Genomic DNA, 12,855 nt, shown 5'->3' with positions numbered 1-12,855 from the left:
TATTTTTTTATTAGTACCCATTTTCTGGGACATGATGTGACCACAATTCTGCATTTTTGGCATCTGGATTTTTTGGAACGTCATAATTTCATAGTTCAGACAATTGGAAAAATTGGAAAAGGGGGTTGATTTGAACTTTTATATTTTTATGGGCCTATTAGAAGCCATCATTAGATTGCTTACATAGATCAATGTAATACAATTTTCTAAGCCTACGACAGCCTTAAAGGGGTTCTCCACCATAAGGGGATTTTAGTACGTACCTAGCAGACAGTAATGAACATGCTTAGGAAGGATCTGCGCTTGTCTTGGGGCTAAATGGCTATGTTGTGAGATTACCATAATACTGTGGCTAGCTTTTTGTGAACTGGTATTTTCTTTTTGAGTTTTCTTCTTTGCCTACAAATCCCATAATTCCATTTTCCTCCCTCCCAAACATCAGACACATCCATTCAAAAGACCTGGGGTTTTCAATCAGGGTGCCTACAGCTGTTGCATAAAAAAATAATCCCGGGAGTACCCCTTTAAGCAAATGTTGATCCACCAAGGATCGTGAAGAATGGCTAAGTCCCCTTTCTTCCCCAGCAACCCATCTGCAGCCTGTGATTACATCGCAGAGCTGCAGATGGATCCCCTAGACCCCAGGGATTGCTATTAATCACAGCATTTAACCATTTAAATGAGTCATCGGAGCCAGCTTCAATGTCCATCATTACCAGCAGATGTCAGCTGCGCGGGCCTGCGCCATATTCTCCTCATCCGTTCAATGAAGTACCAGTATGTCATAGGTCTGGAAGGGGTTAATGACATTAAAATCTCAATTGGGGGTTGACCAGAGGTCCTCTTTAAAGATTGCAATACATTATTTAGTAAAAAGAATGGTGCCAGTAAAATGTACAACTTGTCCCACAAAAAAAATAAACCCTCATACTGCTTGGTGTAAAGATAAATATATTATGGGTCTTAGAAGTTCAGGAGGAAATAAAGATAAGCAAACAAATTAAAATTCGACCACAAAAGTTATCTGTATAAATGCTGTATTTAGTTATATTAGTGTAAAGAAACAGATTTTTCAGTTCCATTTGACAGTATGATGTCGCAGTCCCAGCAATGATGTACTGGTGCGCATTGTCATCAAAAGCAGCTTGTAATGGCTTCTGGCTTGGAGATCATGCTATAATAATGTAATTGGAAAGAGGCTAGTAATGCTCAAATTTTGTTATATCACATTTTGTTTATTTCTCAGGGTTCAGTGGAAAGTTATTCATTCTATCTTGAAAGAGAGACGAGATAACCTTGTCGTCATGGCAACAGGTAATTGATCATTTTACAGTAAGACTAGGCTTAAACAAATGATAAAACCATCTTTTAGCAGTGATCTTGTTATATAGTGCCACCGTAATATTCATTGTTAATAGGAGCATCACAGTGATATCTGCAGTAGGTATTGCTGTTAAAGGAAAACTTTCACCCTGATTATCCACACTAAACCCAATACACTGGGTTATAGTGTGGGTGACCAGGAGCCTACCAGTGGACATTTACTATGATCAGTGCTTTGGTTTCCAAAATATTGGCTGGCGAAGTTCCCCTTCTGAATTCAGGAAGTCGTACACAGGAGGCGGGGCACCTGCTTCTTTCCGTCTTCTCAATCAGACGTCCCCTTAGTTAGCATATTCATATTCTGCGACTCCACGTCCTAGTGACGTGAATCGCATGTCACGTGAGCACTGCGCTCTGTCTGTAGAGCGCAGTCAGTTTACATACAGCTTTTACATGACTGCTTTCAGCAGTCAGAGCTCAGGACATGAGAGCTGTATGTAAACTGATGGCACATGCGCTCTACCGACAGAGCGCATCGCTCACGTGACATGCGACTCACGTCACTAGGATGTGCAGTCGCAGACTATGAATATGCTAACCAAGGGGACAGCTGATTGAGAAGACGGAAAGAAGCAGGGGCGGCTAACTGGCAGGGCCCCACCTCCTGCGCGCGACTCAATGAATTCAGAAGGAGAACTTTGCCAGCAAATATTTCGGGAACCACTGCACCGATTATAGAAAGTGACCCCTCTTTGGATTCCTGGTCATCCACACTATAACCCAGTGTATTGGGCTTATTGTTGGTGATCAGGGTGACATTTTTCCTTTTAAGTGTGTGCATCAGCTTCAAGGATGAAAATGATCATCTGACCCTAAGGAGAGGTTTTGCTTGTAAACAAGCATTTTATGGCAAATTGCAGGTCTTAAAGTGTAAGTCATGCTGTGTGGAACAGTTGCCAAGGCTGAACTTGCTGGGCTTGGTTCGCCTCAGCAACTGTAATGCACTGATCTGTGGAGAATGGATGAGATAACCGCTCTGGACTTAAACTTTAAAGGGATTATCCGGCAGGAGATTTTTTTTTTTCTTTTTTTAAGCAACAATGCTTATTTTACAGTATGTAAAAAAATAAACCTGCACTCACCTCTAGTGCTCCCACGGGGCCTCAGCTATTCCCTCATTGACAGTATGACACAATGGGCCATGGTACCTCCTGGGCCCAGGCGTCACACTGCAGCTTAGGAAGAAGATTGCACCCGATGACCCAAGCAGGATAATTGAGGCATCGCGGGAGCCCAAGGGGTGAGTAAAGGTTATATATGTATGCGTGTGTGTGCGTCTGTGTATATAACACACTGGGCAAAGTTCTAAACAGCCCCCCGCCCTGCTGCATAACCCCTTTAAATCTTAAACATGCAGACCTATGCCTACAAAATAAACATGTTTGTGTAAAATATATATTTTTTTCCCTTAGGTTATGGAAAGAGTCTCTGTTATCAGTTTGCTCCAGTGTATACAGCAAGCATTGGTATTGTGATCTCACCACTTATTTCACTCATGGAAGACCAAGTTTTACAGCTTACGTAAGTATCATATTATAGGACTATTTTACTTAATTGGATCTGGACAACCCTAACTTAAAGGGGTACTACCGTGGAAAACTTTTTTTTTTTAAACACATTAGGGATCTAGTTAAGATGACCACACACATTAGGATTGTTGATAAATGTTATATATGCAGTGTCCCTATAGCAAACAAAATTGACAATGTACCTTTAAACTGTATGACAGGAGAAATATTACAGTAGGGCACACTTTTGAATAACTGTGTCTAAAAGAAAAACTTTTGTAGCTCATCACAGTTCAGATTAATTTTTCAAGAGAAGAATATGAAAGTAATTGAGTACTGTGATAAAGTGCTATGGGCAACACCGTTTTTTGTTTTTTTTTAAAACAGTTTTGATCAATCTCCTTCACTGTATTTAGTGATCTTTTGACACACAAAGAGGGAGATTTGTCTGAAGTGTGAAACAACTAAAGATCAGTGTTTTTCTCTTGAATTGTAACTGAAATGGGATGTGTTTCTATGGGCAAGAAAGATAGTCTTCAGATATAGACAAAAACTGGAGTAATTTGCCCATAGCAACCAATCACAGATCAGATTTTTATTTTACCAGAGCAATTTAGAAATTGAGCTGTGATTGGTTGTCATGGCAAATCACTCCAGTTTTTGGATGCAACAGATTGAGGACTGTATTTTTAATCAAAGTGTACCCGTTGTATTAAAAAAATAATAATAATCTTTTGACATGTCCTCGGCATTGTTTTTTTTGATCAGTCAAAGATTGTGTGTTTGGACCCTTACTGATTATTACAACGAGTTGGCAGAGAAGTGTGCTGCTGCACTTCTCTCCCCCTGCTCTGTGTCTATGTGCACAGACTGTCCCATAGACTTCCCTTATGTCTCTGTCACAAAGTGCCCACTTCTCCTGGCTTGTTCTAATGATCAGTCGAGGTTTATGACATACTAAAAGGTTTTTTTTTTAGACCACAGGTACACTTTAAGTAGCATAGTATCAAAGAGTACCTCAAATATGTGTGAACAGGATGTTCCTGGCAAGCTCAGACACTCCCTAATTTGTTTGCGGAGTACCGTATTTTTCGCCCTATAAGACGCATCGGCATATAAGACGCACCCAATTTTAAAGGTGCAAAATCTAGAAAAAAAAGATTCTGAACCCAACAGTGATCTTCAACCTGCGGACCTCCAGATGTTGCAAAACTACAACTCCCAGCATGCCCGGACAGCCAACATCTGGAGGTCCGCAGGTTGAAGACCACTGGTATAGGAGGTAATACTCACGTGTCCCCGCCGCTCCGCACCCGTCACCACTGCCCTGGATGTCGCCACATCCTTGTGGTGTCCCCGACGCTTTGAACGTCTTCTTCCCTGGGATCCACGCTCTCCGTCGCCGTCATCACGTTGCCGTCATCACGTCGCTACGCACGTGTCTCCTATTGGATGACGGGACGGCGTGTGCGACGATGTGATGACGACGAAGGAGAGCGCCGGCCATGCAGGGGATCCCGACACGGAGCAGACACCGAGGAGGCAGGTAAGGTCCCTCCCGGTGTCCTGTAAGCTGTTAGGGACGCCGCAATTTCACCGCGGCGGTCCCGAACAGCCCGACTGAGCATCCGGGTTAGTGTCACTTTTCCTTCAGACGCGGCGGTCAGCTTTGATCCCTGCGTCTGAAGGGTTAATACAGGGCATCACCGCAATCGGTGATGTCCTGTATTAGCCGCGGGTCCGGGCCGTTGATGGCCGCAGGGACCGCCATGATAGGTGTATATTCGCCGTATAAGACGCACCAACTTTTCCCCCCCAGTTTTGGGGTAGAAAAAGTGCGTCTTATACAGCGAAAAATACGGTATCTATGCTCTAGACTGGGTTTAGTACTGTATCTATGCACTACACTTACCCTGTTACCATATTTAACCTATGTAAACAGGGGGTTGGGCAAAGGGCATTTGGTGTGCATACTTTGCTTTGTGTACTGCTTTCTCTGCCCACCACTCCCTTTAAGCATATCCTGACCTGCAAGAGCAAAGAATGTCAGTTTCAGTTAAGAGATAAAAATAAAACTATCTCCTAACCTAAAGATTTTTTTTTTCCTTTGTAACTCTCACCTGATGCATTTAAACTATGTATACTTAGCATAGCATATGTTTCTCCTTTTAACATTAGGATGTCAAATATTCCTGCCTGCTTCCTCGGATCTGCTCAGACTAAAAACGTCATGCATGATGTAAAAGGGTAAGTCTGTAAAGTACCCATCTTTGTTACTCTCCTGATGTGATATGGAAGGTAGAACTGCACCTTGCATGGAACAGTTTCCTAGGCAAATGTATGATGCAAAACATGTGCCCTGCACGGGTCCCATTAATTAGAATACAACCTGTGCACGATACTTGCTTGGCATCATATGATTACTTTAGAAATCCACCAGTCCCACCATTGCACAAATGAATTTCTCCACACTCTGAGGATCAGGTGTAAGGGCAAGGTCACACGGGACGAATCCGCAGGGTATTTGCCGACGGCAGTCACAGGGACTGCAGAGCGAGCTTCCGGCTGCAGCCGGGTAGCTCTGTGTGTCCGCTCCTAGGGGCGGATTTCTATAGCACCACTATAAGTGGATACACAGAGCTACCCGAGAATGCTCAAATAATAGATCCCCATGGATCAATGACCCAAGTGAGGGGTGGACTTAACACAAGTTATTTATACTGCAACTCAGCCCATTAGGACTGAGTGAAAAGGTCCACTTGTTATCCCTCACTGTAATTATCTAAAACTTAACTTTTATTAACTTAAATCATAAAAGTGAGCTGATGGTGAATTAACCCCTTCCCGCAGAATGTCATATATAAACGCCGGGTTGTGCAGTGCGTTCGCGCATCCCGGCGTTTATAAATGACATTCAGTTAACCCGGCGATGCGCAGCATCGCACGGGTTAACTGGCAGAAGTCCCGCTGTTTCCAGCAGGGGACAACTTCTGCTTCACCCCCAGGACCATCAATTGATGGTCCTGGTCAGCGATCACTGTGATTGGTCCCTGTGGACCAATCACAGTGATCTGGGGTGAAAGTTCAGATCCCCCGCACTGCCCGCCCCTGGAAGTCGGGCAGAACGGGGGACGATGGCTGCAGGGGCTCGCGGGGACCTGCGGCATTCGGGGGGAACACGTGGGGACCGGCGGACTTACCTGATCCAGCGGCGGGACCGAGGAGCAGCGCGGGACCGGCCACGTGGACGAGCAGCGACGGGTAAGTATGTAGTCCTCAGAGGCAGCAGTGAAGATCTTCACTGCTGCTTCTAGGAGTCTGAAAACTACAACTCCCAGCATGCCTAGACAGCCTTTGGCTGTCTGGGCATGCTGGGAGTTGTAGTTTTGCAACATCTGGATGGCCTCAGTTTGGAGACCATTGTATAAGGGTCTCCAATCTGTGCTCTTCCAGCTGTTGCAAAACTACAACTCCCAGCATGCACTGACTGTCCAGGCATGCTGGGAGTTTTAGTTCAGCAACATCTGGCCCTTCAGATGTTGCCGAACTACAACTCCCAGCATGCCCTTCAGCTGTCTGGGCATGCTGGGAGTTGTAGTTTTGCAACAGCTGGAGACACACTGGTTGGGAAACATTGTTTCTAACTCAGTGTTTCCTAACCTGTGTGCCTCCAGCTGTTGCAAAACTATAACTCCCAGCATGCACTAAAAGACCATGCATGCTGGGAGTTGTAGTTTTGCAACATCTGGAGGGCCCCAGTTTGGAGACCATTGTATAATGGTCTCCAATCTGTGCTCTTCCAGCTGTTGCAAAACTACAACTCCCAGTATGCACTGACTGTCCAGGCATGCTGGGAGTTTTAGTTCAGCAACATCTGGCCCTTCAGATGTTGCCGAACTACAACTCCCAGCATGCCCTTCAGCTGTCTGGGCATGCTGGGAGTTGTAGTTTTGCAACAACTGGAGACACACTGGTTGGGAAACATTGTCTGTTTCTAACTCAGTGTTTCCTAACCTGTGTGCCTCCAGCTGTTGCAAAACTATAACTCCCAGCATGCACTAACAGACCATGCATGCTGGGAGTTGTGGTTTTGCAACAGCTGATGCAAGCCTCCCCCCCCCGCCACGCCACCCCCGTGAATGTACAGGGTACATTCACATGGGCGAGGCTTTTACAGTGGGTTTCTCGCATCTTGAGATGCAGCAAATTTTGCGCTGGGAAACTCGCTGTAATCCCCCGCCCATGTGACTGTACCCTAAAAACACTACACTACACTACACTAACACAAAATAAAATAAAAAGTTAAAAACACTACATATACACATACCCTTACACAGCCCCCCTCCCCCAATAAGAACGTCCGGTACACCACTGTTTCCAAAGCAGAGCCTCCAGCTGTTGAAAAACAACAACTCCCAGTATTGTCGGACAGCCGTTGACTGTCCAGGCATGCTGGGAGTTTTGCAACAGCTGGAGGCACCCTGTTTGGGAATCACTGGCGTAGAATACCCCTATGTCCACCCCTATGCAAATTCCTAATTTAGGCCTCAAATGCACATGGCGCTCTCACTTTGGAGCCCTGTCGTATTTCAGGGCAACAGTTTAGGGCGACATATGGGGTATCGCTGTACTCGGGAGAAATTGCGTTACAAGGTTTGGGGGGCTTTTTCTTCTTTAACCCTTCATGAAAAGGAAATGTTGGGGTCTACACCAGAATGTTAGTGTAAATTTTTTTTATTTTTTACACTAACATGCTGATGTTGCCCTATACTTTACATTTTCACAAGAGGTAAAAGGGAAAAAAAGCCCCCCAAAATTTGTAACGCAATTTCTCCCGACTACAGAGATACCCCATATGTGAGCGCAAAGTGCTCTGGGGGCGCACAACAAGGCCCAGAAGGGAGAGCGCACCATGTACATTTGAGGTGATTTGCACAGGGGTGGCTGATTGTTACAGCGGTTTTGACAAACGCAAAAAAAACAAAACCCCACATGTGACCCCATTTCGGAAACTACACCCCTCATGGAATGTAATGAGGGGTGCAGTGAGAATTTACCCCCCACAGGTGTCTGACGGATCTTTGGAACAGTGGTCCATGAAAATGAAAACTTGTACAGCCCACTGTTCCAAAGATCTGTCAGACACCAGTGGGGGGCAAATGCTCACTGTACCCCTTGTTACGTTCCTCAAGGGGTCTAGTTTCCAAAATGATATGCCATGTGTGTTTTTTTTTGCTGTTCTGGCACCTTAGGGGCTTCCTAAATGCGACATGCCCCCCGAGCAAAATTTGCTCTCAAAAAGCCAAATATGACTCCTTCTCTTCTGAGCATTGTAGTTCGCCCATAGTGCACTTCAGGTCAACTTATGGGGTACCTCCATACTCAGAAGAGATGGGGTTACAAATTTTGGGGGGTATTTTCTGCTATTAACCCTTGCAAAAAGGTGAAATTAGGGGGGAAACACATTTTAGTGGAAATTTTTTTTTTTTTTTTTTTAGATATGCAAAAGTCATGAAACACCTGTGGGGTAATAAGGCTCACTTTATTCCTTATTACATTCCTCAAGGGGTCTAGTTTCCAAAATGGTATGCCATGTGGGTATTTTTTGCTGTTCTGGCACCATAGGGGCTTCCTAAATGCGACATGCCCCCCGAGCAAAATTTGCTCTCAAAAAGCCAAATATGACTCCTTCTCTTCTGAGCATTGTAGTTCACCCATAGTGCACTTCAGGTCAACTTATGGGGTACCTCCATACTCAGAAGAGAAGGGGTTACAAATATTGGGGGGTATTTCCTGCTATTGACCCTTGGAAAAATGTGAAATTTGGGGGGAAACACACATTTTAGTGAAAAAAATTTTTTTTTTTTTTACATATGCAAAAGTCGTGAAACACCTGTGGGGTATTAAGGCTCACTTTATTCCTTGTTACGTACCTCAAGGGGTCTAGTTTCCAAAATGGTATGCCATGTGAGGGTTTTTTGCTGTTCTGGCACCATAGGGGCTTCCTAAATGCAACATGCCCCCAAAAACCATTTCAGAAAAACGTACTCTCCAAAATCCCCTTATCGCTCTTTCCCTTCTGAGCCCTCTACTGCGCCCGCCGAACACTTTACATAGACATATGAGGTATGTGCTTACTCGAGAGAAATTGGGCTACAAATATAAGTATACATTTTCTCCTTTTACCCCTTGTAAAAATTTAAAAATTGGGTCTACAAGAACATGCGAGTGTAAAAAATGAAGATTGTGAATTTTCTCCTTCACTTTGCTTCTATTCCTGTGAAACACCTAAAGGGTTAAAATGATGACTGAATGTCATTTTGAATACTTTGGGGGTGCAGTTTTTATAATGGGGTCTTTTGTGGGGTATTTCTAATAAGAAGACCCTTCAAATCCACTTCAAACCTGAACTGGTCCCTGAAAAATAGTGAGTTTGAAAATTTTGTGAAAAATTGGAAAATTGCTGCTGAACTTTGAAGCCCTCTGGTGTCTTCCAAAAGTAAAAACTCGTCACTTTTATGATGCAGACATAAAGTAGACATATTGTATATGTGAATAAAAAAATTTTTTATTTGTAATATACATTTTCCTTACAAGCAGAGAGCTTCAAAGTTAGAAAAATGCAAAATTTTCAAATTTTTCATCAAATTTTAGGATTTTTCACAAGGAAAGGATGCAAGTTACCACAAAAATTTACCACCATGTTAAAGTAGAATATGTCACGAAAAAACAATCTCAGAATCAGAATGATAACTAAAAGCATTCCAGAGTTATTAATGTTTAAAGTGACAGTGGTCAGATGTGCAAAAAACGCTCTGGTCCTTAAGGCCAAAATGGGCTTGGTCCTGAAGGGGTTAAAATCCCAGCATCATCTGCACTGGAGCACTATTGTACACTGTTGTCCTGTTGGACAAACACTTTGAGTTTTGCACGGCACACCTGCAATGTGTGCCGATAAACAGTGCTAATGCTGTTGTTATGATGCCCCCCCCTAACATGTTTCGTCACAGATGTGACCGTGAGACACGTCACATAGGCGGTTTATATGAGCTCCCTCATTAACATCATGGCCACTCCTTCAAGTTCTCAACCACTCACGTTTTGTTCTTCCTGATTGACAGGTCTTTCCACTTGTCCTGGGAATTGTTAGGTAATCCAATCAGGGAACTGTCCCCTATACAGGTAGAAACCTGTTTCCTCATTTCTCATTGTACTTGTCTTTCACCTTTTCTCATTGAGGATTCGTTCCCTGTTTCACCACCTACCAGAACTCTGTCATAGCCACTGGTCCCGAAATGCGCGGCCGCTCCTCCTGATTCTTCTTTGTGCGCCCGCTTATATAAACAAAGCGCCGTCTCTATGTCTTATTTCGCCTGCGTGTATGTTTAGCGCATGCGTGATCCTCTCCCCCCCCCCCCCCCCCCCACACCCGACTGTATCCACAGAGAGGCATTGTGCATGGCCGATTCTCCGCACATGCGGGAAAACTTACAGCCCAAGTATTTTAAACCCATACACTTATAGTGAGGATGGTTAAAAGATAATATATATATATATATATATATATGTGCTTATTGCATTTTATTTGGATAGCTTGTCTCAGCAGGTAGTATAGAGACTAAGTAGATATTGGGTTGTTTGAAATAAAGAGTGAAATAAAGTTTTCAAATTGTCCATTGATATTTATGGGTAAGTATTTTGATGTTTGTGTGTTATAGACACCTTAAAATAAGGACCTTATAATAAAGAAATTAATAAGGGACCTGGATCCATTGAATACAAATATATGTTCCTTATTTATTAAATACAAAAGTCAAGCACAACGTATTAGGTACAAGGGTGGAAATAAGGTTTCCAAATTTTCACTGGTGTTTATAGGTAAGTATCTTGATGTTTATATATTATGGATACCTTTTGATAAAGAAAATCATCAAAAGACCTAATGACATTAGGATGAATAAATTCATGAATATGCAGATGTCACTGATAAGGCTCAGCTCTCAACTCATTCATTATACAGATAGAATTCTATTATTTAGTATCATGCACTGGTAGTTCATGATATAGTGTATCCTATAAAAAGGCTGAAAAAGTGAAGCCCTCATTTAAGGCCCACGGGCTTCTAGATTTCAATTTATAAATACAAAAGGCTTCCTCCTTTAACCCCTTAAGGACGCAGGACGTAAATGTACGTCCTGGTGCGGTGGTACTTAAAGCATTTACGTCCTGAGCATAACCGCGGGCATCGGAGCGATGCCCGTGTCATGCGCGGCTGATCCCTGCTGCTGATCGCAGCCAGGGACCCGCCGGCAATGGCCGACGCCGGCGATCTCGCGGGTGTCCGCCATTAACCCCTCAGGTGCCGGGATCCATACAGATCCCGGCATCTGCGGCAGTGCGCGATTTGAATGAATGACCGGATCGCCCGCAGCGCTGCTGCGGGGATCCGATCATTCAGAACGCCGCACGGAGGTCCCCTCACCTGCCTCTGTACGGCTCCTGCTCTGGTCTGAGATCGGAGGTCCCCTCACCTGCCTCTGTGCGTCTCCTGCTCTGGTCTGAGATCGAGCAGACCAGAGCAGAAGATCGCCGATAACACTGATCTGTTCTATGTCCTATACATAGAACAGATCAGTATTAGCAATCATGGTATTGCTATGAATAGTCCCCTATTCAAGTGTAAAAAAAAATGTAAAAAAATGTAAAAGTAAAAAAAAAGTGAAAAATCCCCTCCCCCAATAAAAAAGTAAAACGTCCGTTTTTTCCTATTTTACCCCCAAAAAGCGTAAAAAATAAATTTTATAGACATATTTGGTATCGCCGTGTGCGTAAATGTCCGAACTATTAAAATAAAATGTTAATGATCCCGTATGGTGAACGACGTGAATGAAAAAAAAAAAAAGTCCAAAATTGCTACTTTTTTAATACGTTTTATTAAAAAAAAAATTATAAAAAATTTATTAAAAGTTTTTTATATGCAAATGTGGTATCAAAAAAAGTACAGATCATGGCGCAAAAAATGAGCCCCCATGCCGCCGCTTATACGGAAAAATAAAAAGTTAGAGGTCATCAAAATAAAGGGATTATAAACGTACTAATTTGGTTAAAAAGTTTGTGATTTTTTTTAAGCACAAAAATAATAGAGAAGTACGTAATAATGGGTATCATTTTAATCGTATTGACCCTCAGAATAAAGCACAGATCAGTTTTACCATAAATTGTACGGCGTGAAAACGAAACCTTCCAAAATTAGCAAAATTGCGTTTTTCTTTTTAATTTCCCCACAAAAATTGTGTTTTTTGGTTGCGCCATACATTTTATGATATAATGAGTTATGTCATTACAAAGGACAACTGGTCGCTCAAAAAACAAGACTTCATACTAGTCTGTGGATGAAAATATAAAAGAGTTATGATTTTTAGAAGGCGAGGAGGAAAAAATGAAAACGTAAAAATTAAATTGTCTGAGTCATTAAGGCCAAAATGGGCTGAGTCCTTAAGGGGTTAAAAGTTTCCGATTCAGATTTCCACGTCTTGGACCTAAATTGCATTTTTGAATGCCCCAGAATTTGAGCAACATAACATTGCCACCATGGAATTCTCTGACATGTCTCGACAATGGGGTGTCCATGTGGGTATTGATGGTACTGATATGCTTCAATATCCTTCTCCACAATTGCTGGATTGTCTTGCCTATGTAAAGTTTTGGACATGGGCATTGGGCCACAAAGACTACCCCAGTTATCTGACAATTTATGAATGTTTTAATACTGTACTTCTTTTTATCCAGAGGGTTGACAAATTCCTTCATCTTCGTCATGAACTTGAAAAAAGTACAACCCCCACAAGGATATGACCCTGTGGCGGGTGATTTCAACCATGTTTGTGTGTTTGTTTCTGAAAAGAAACTGTGAACCAGGGATTCCTTCATATTTCGTCCTCGACGATACGTGATAGCTGGTCTA

At 43.0% G+C, this 12,855-nt stretch overlaps 1 protein-coding gene across 2 annotated transcripts in view; it reads left to right on the top strand.

Annotated features, from left to right (window-relative positions):
* WRN (WRN RecQ like helicase) overlaps positions 1 to 12,855 on the top strand; it is a gene marked incomplete in the record, with an annotated part of 240,253 nt that overhangs the window by 112,542 nt on the left and 114,856 nt on the right. For both annotated transcript variants that reach the window (XM_056569404.1, XM_056569396.1), the window contains 3 exon segments: positions 1,247 to 1,314; positions 2,796 to 2,904; positions 5,070 to 5,138. In XM_056569404.1, the coding sequence (XP_056425379.1) occupies positions 1,247 to 1,314; positions 2,796 to 2,904; positions 5,070 to 5,138 (246 nt within the window).

The sequence above is a fragment of the Hyla sarda genome, chromosome 1 (genome assembly GCF_029499605.1).
Source record: "Hyla sarda isolate aHylSar1 chromosome 1, aHylSar1.hap1, whole genome shotgun sequence".
NCBI lineage: Eukaryota > Metazoa > Chordata > Amphibia > Anura > Hylidae > Hyla > Hyla sarda.
Note: the sequence above shows the minus strand (reverse complement) of the source record. Positions and strands in the feature narration are given on the sequence as shown.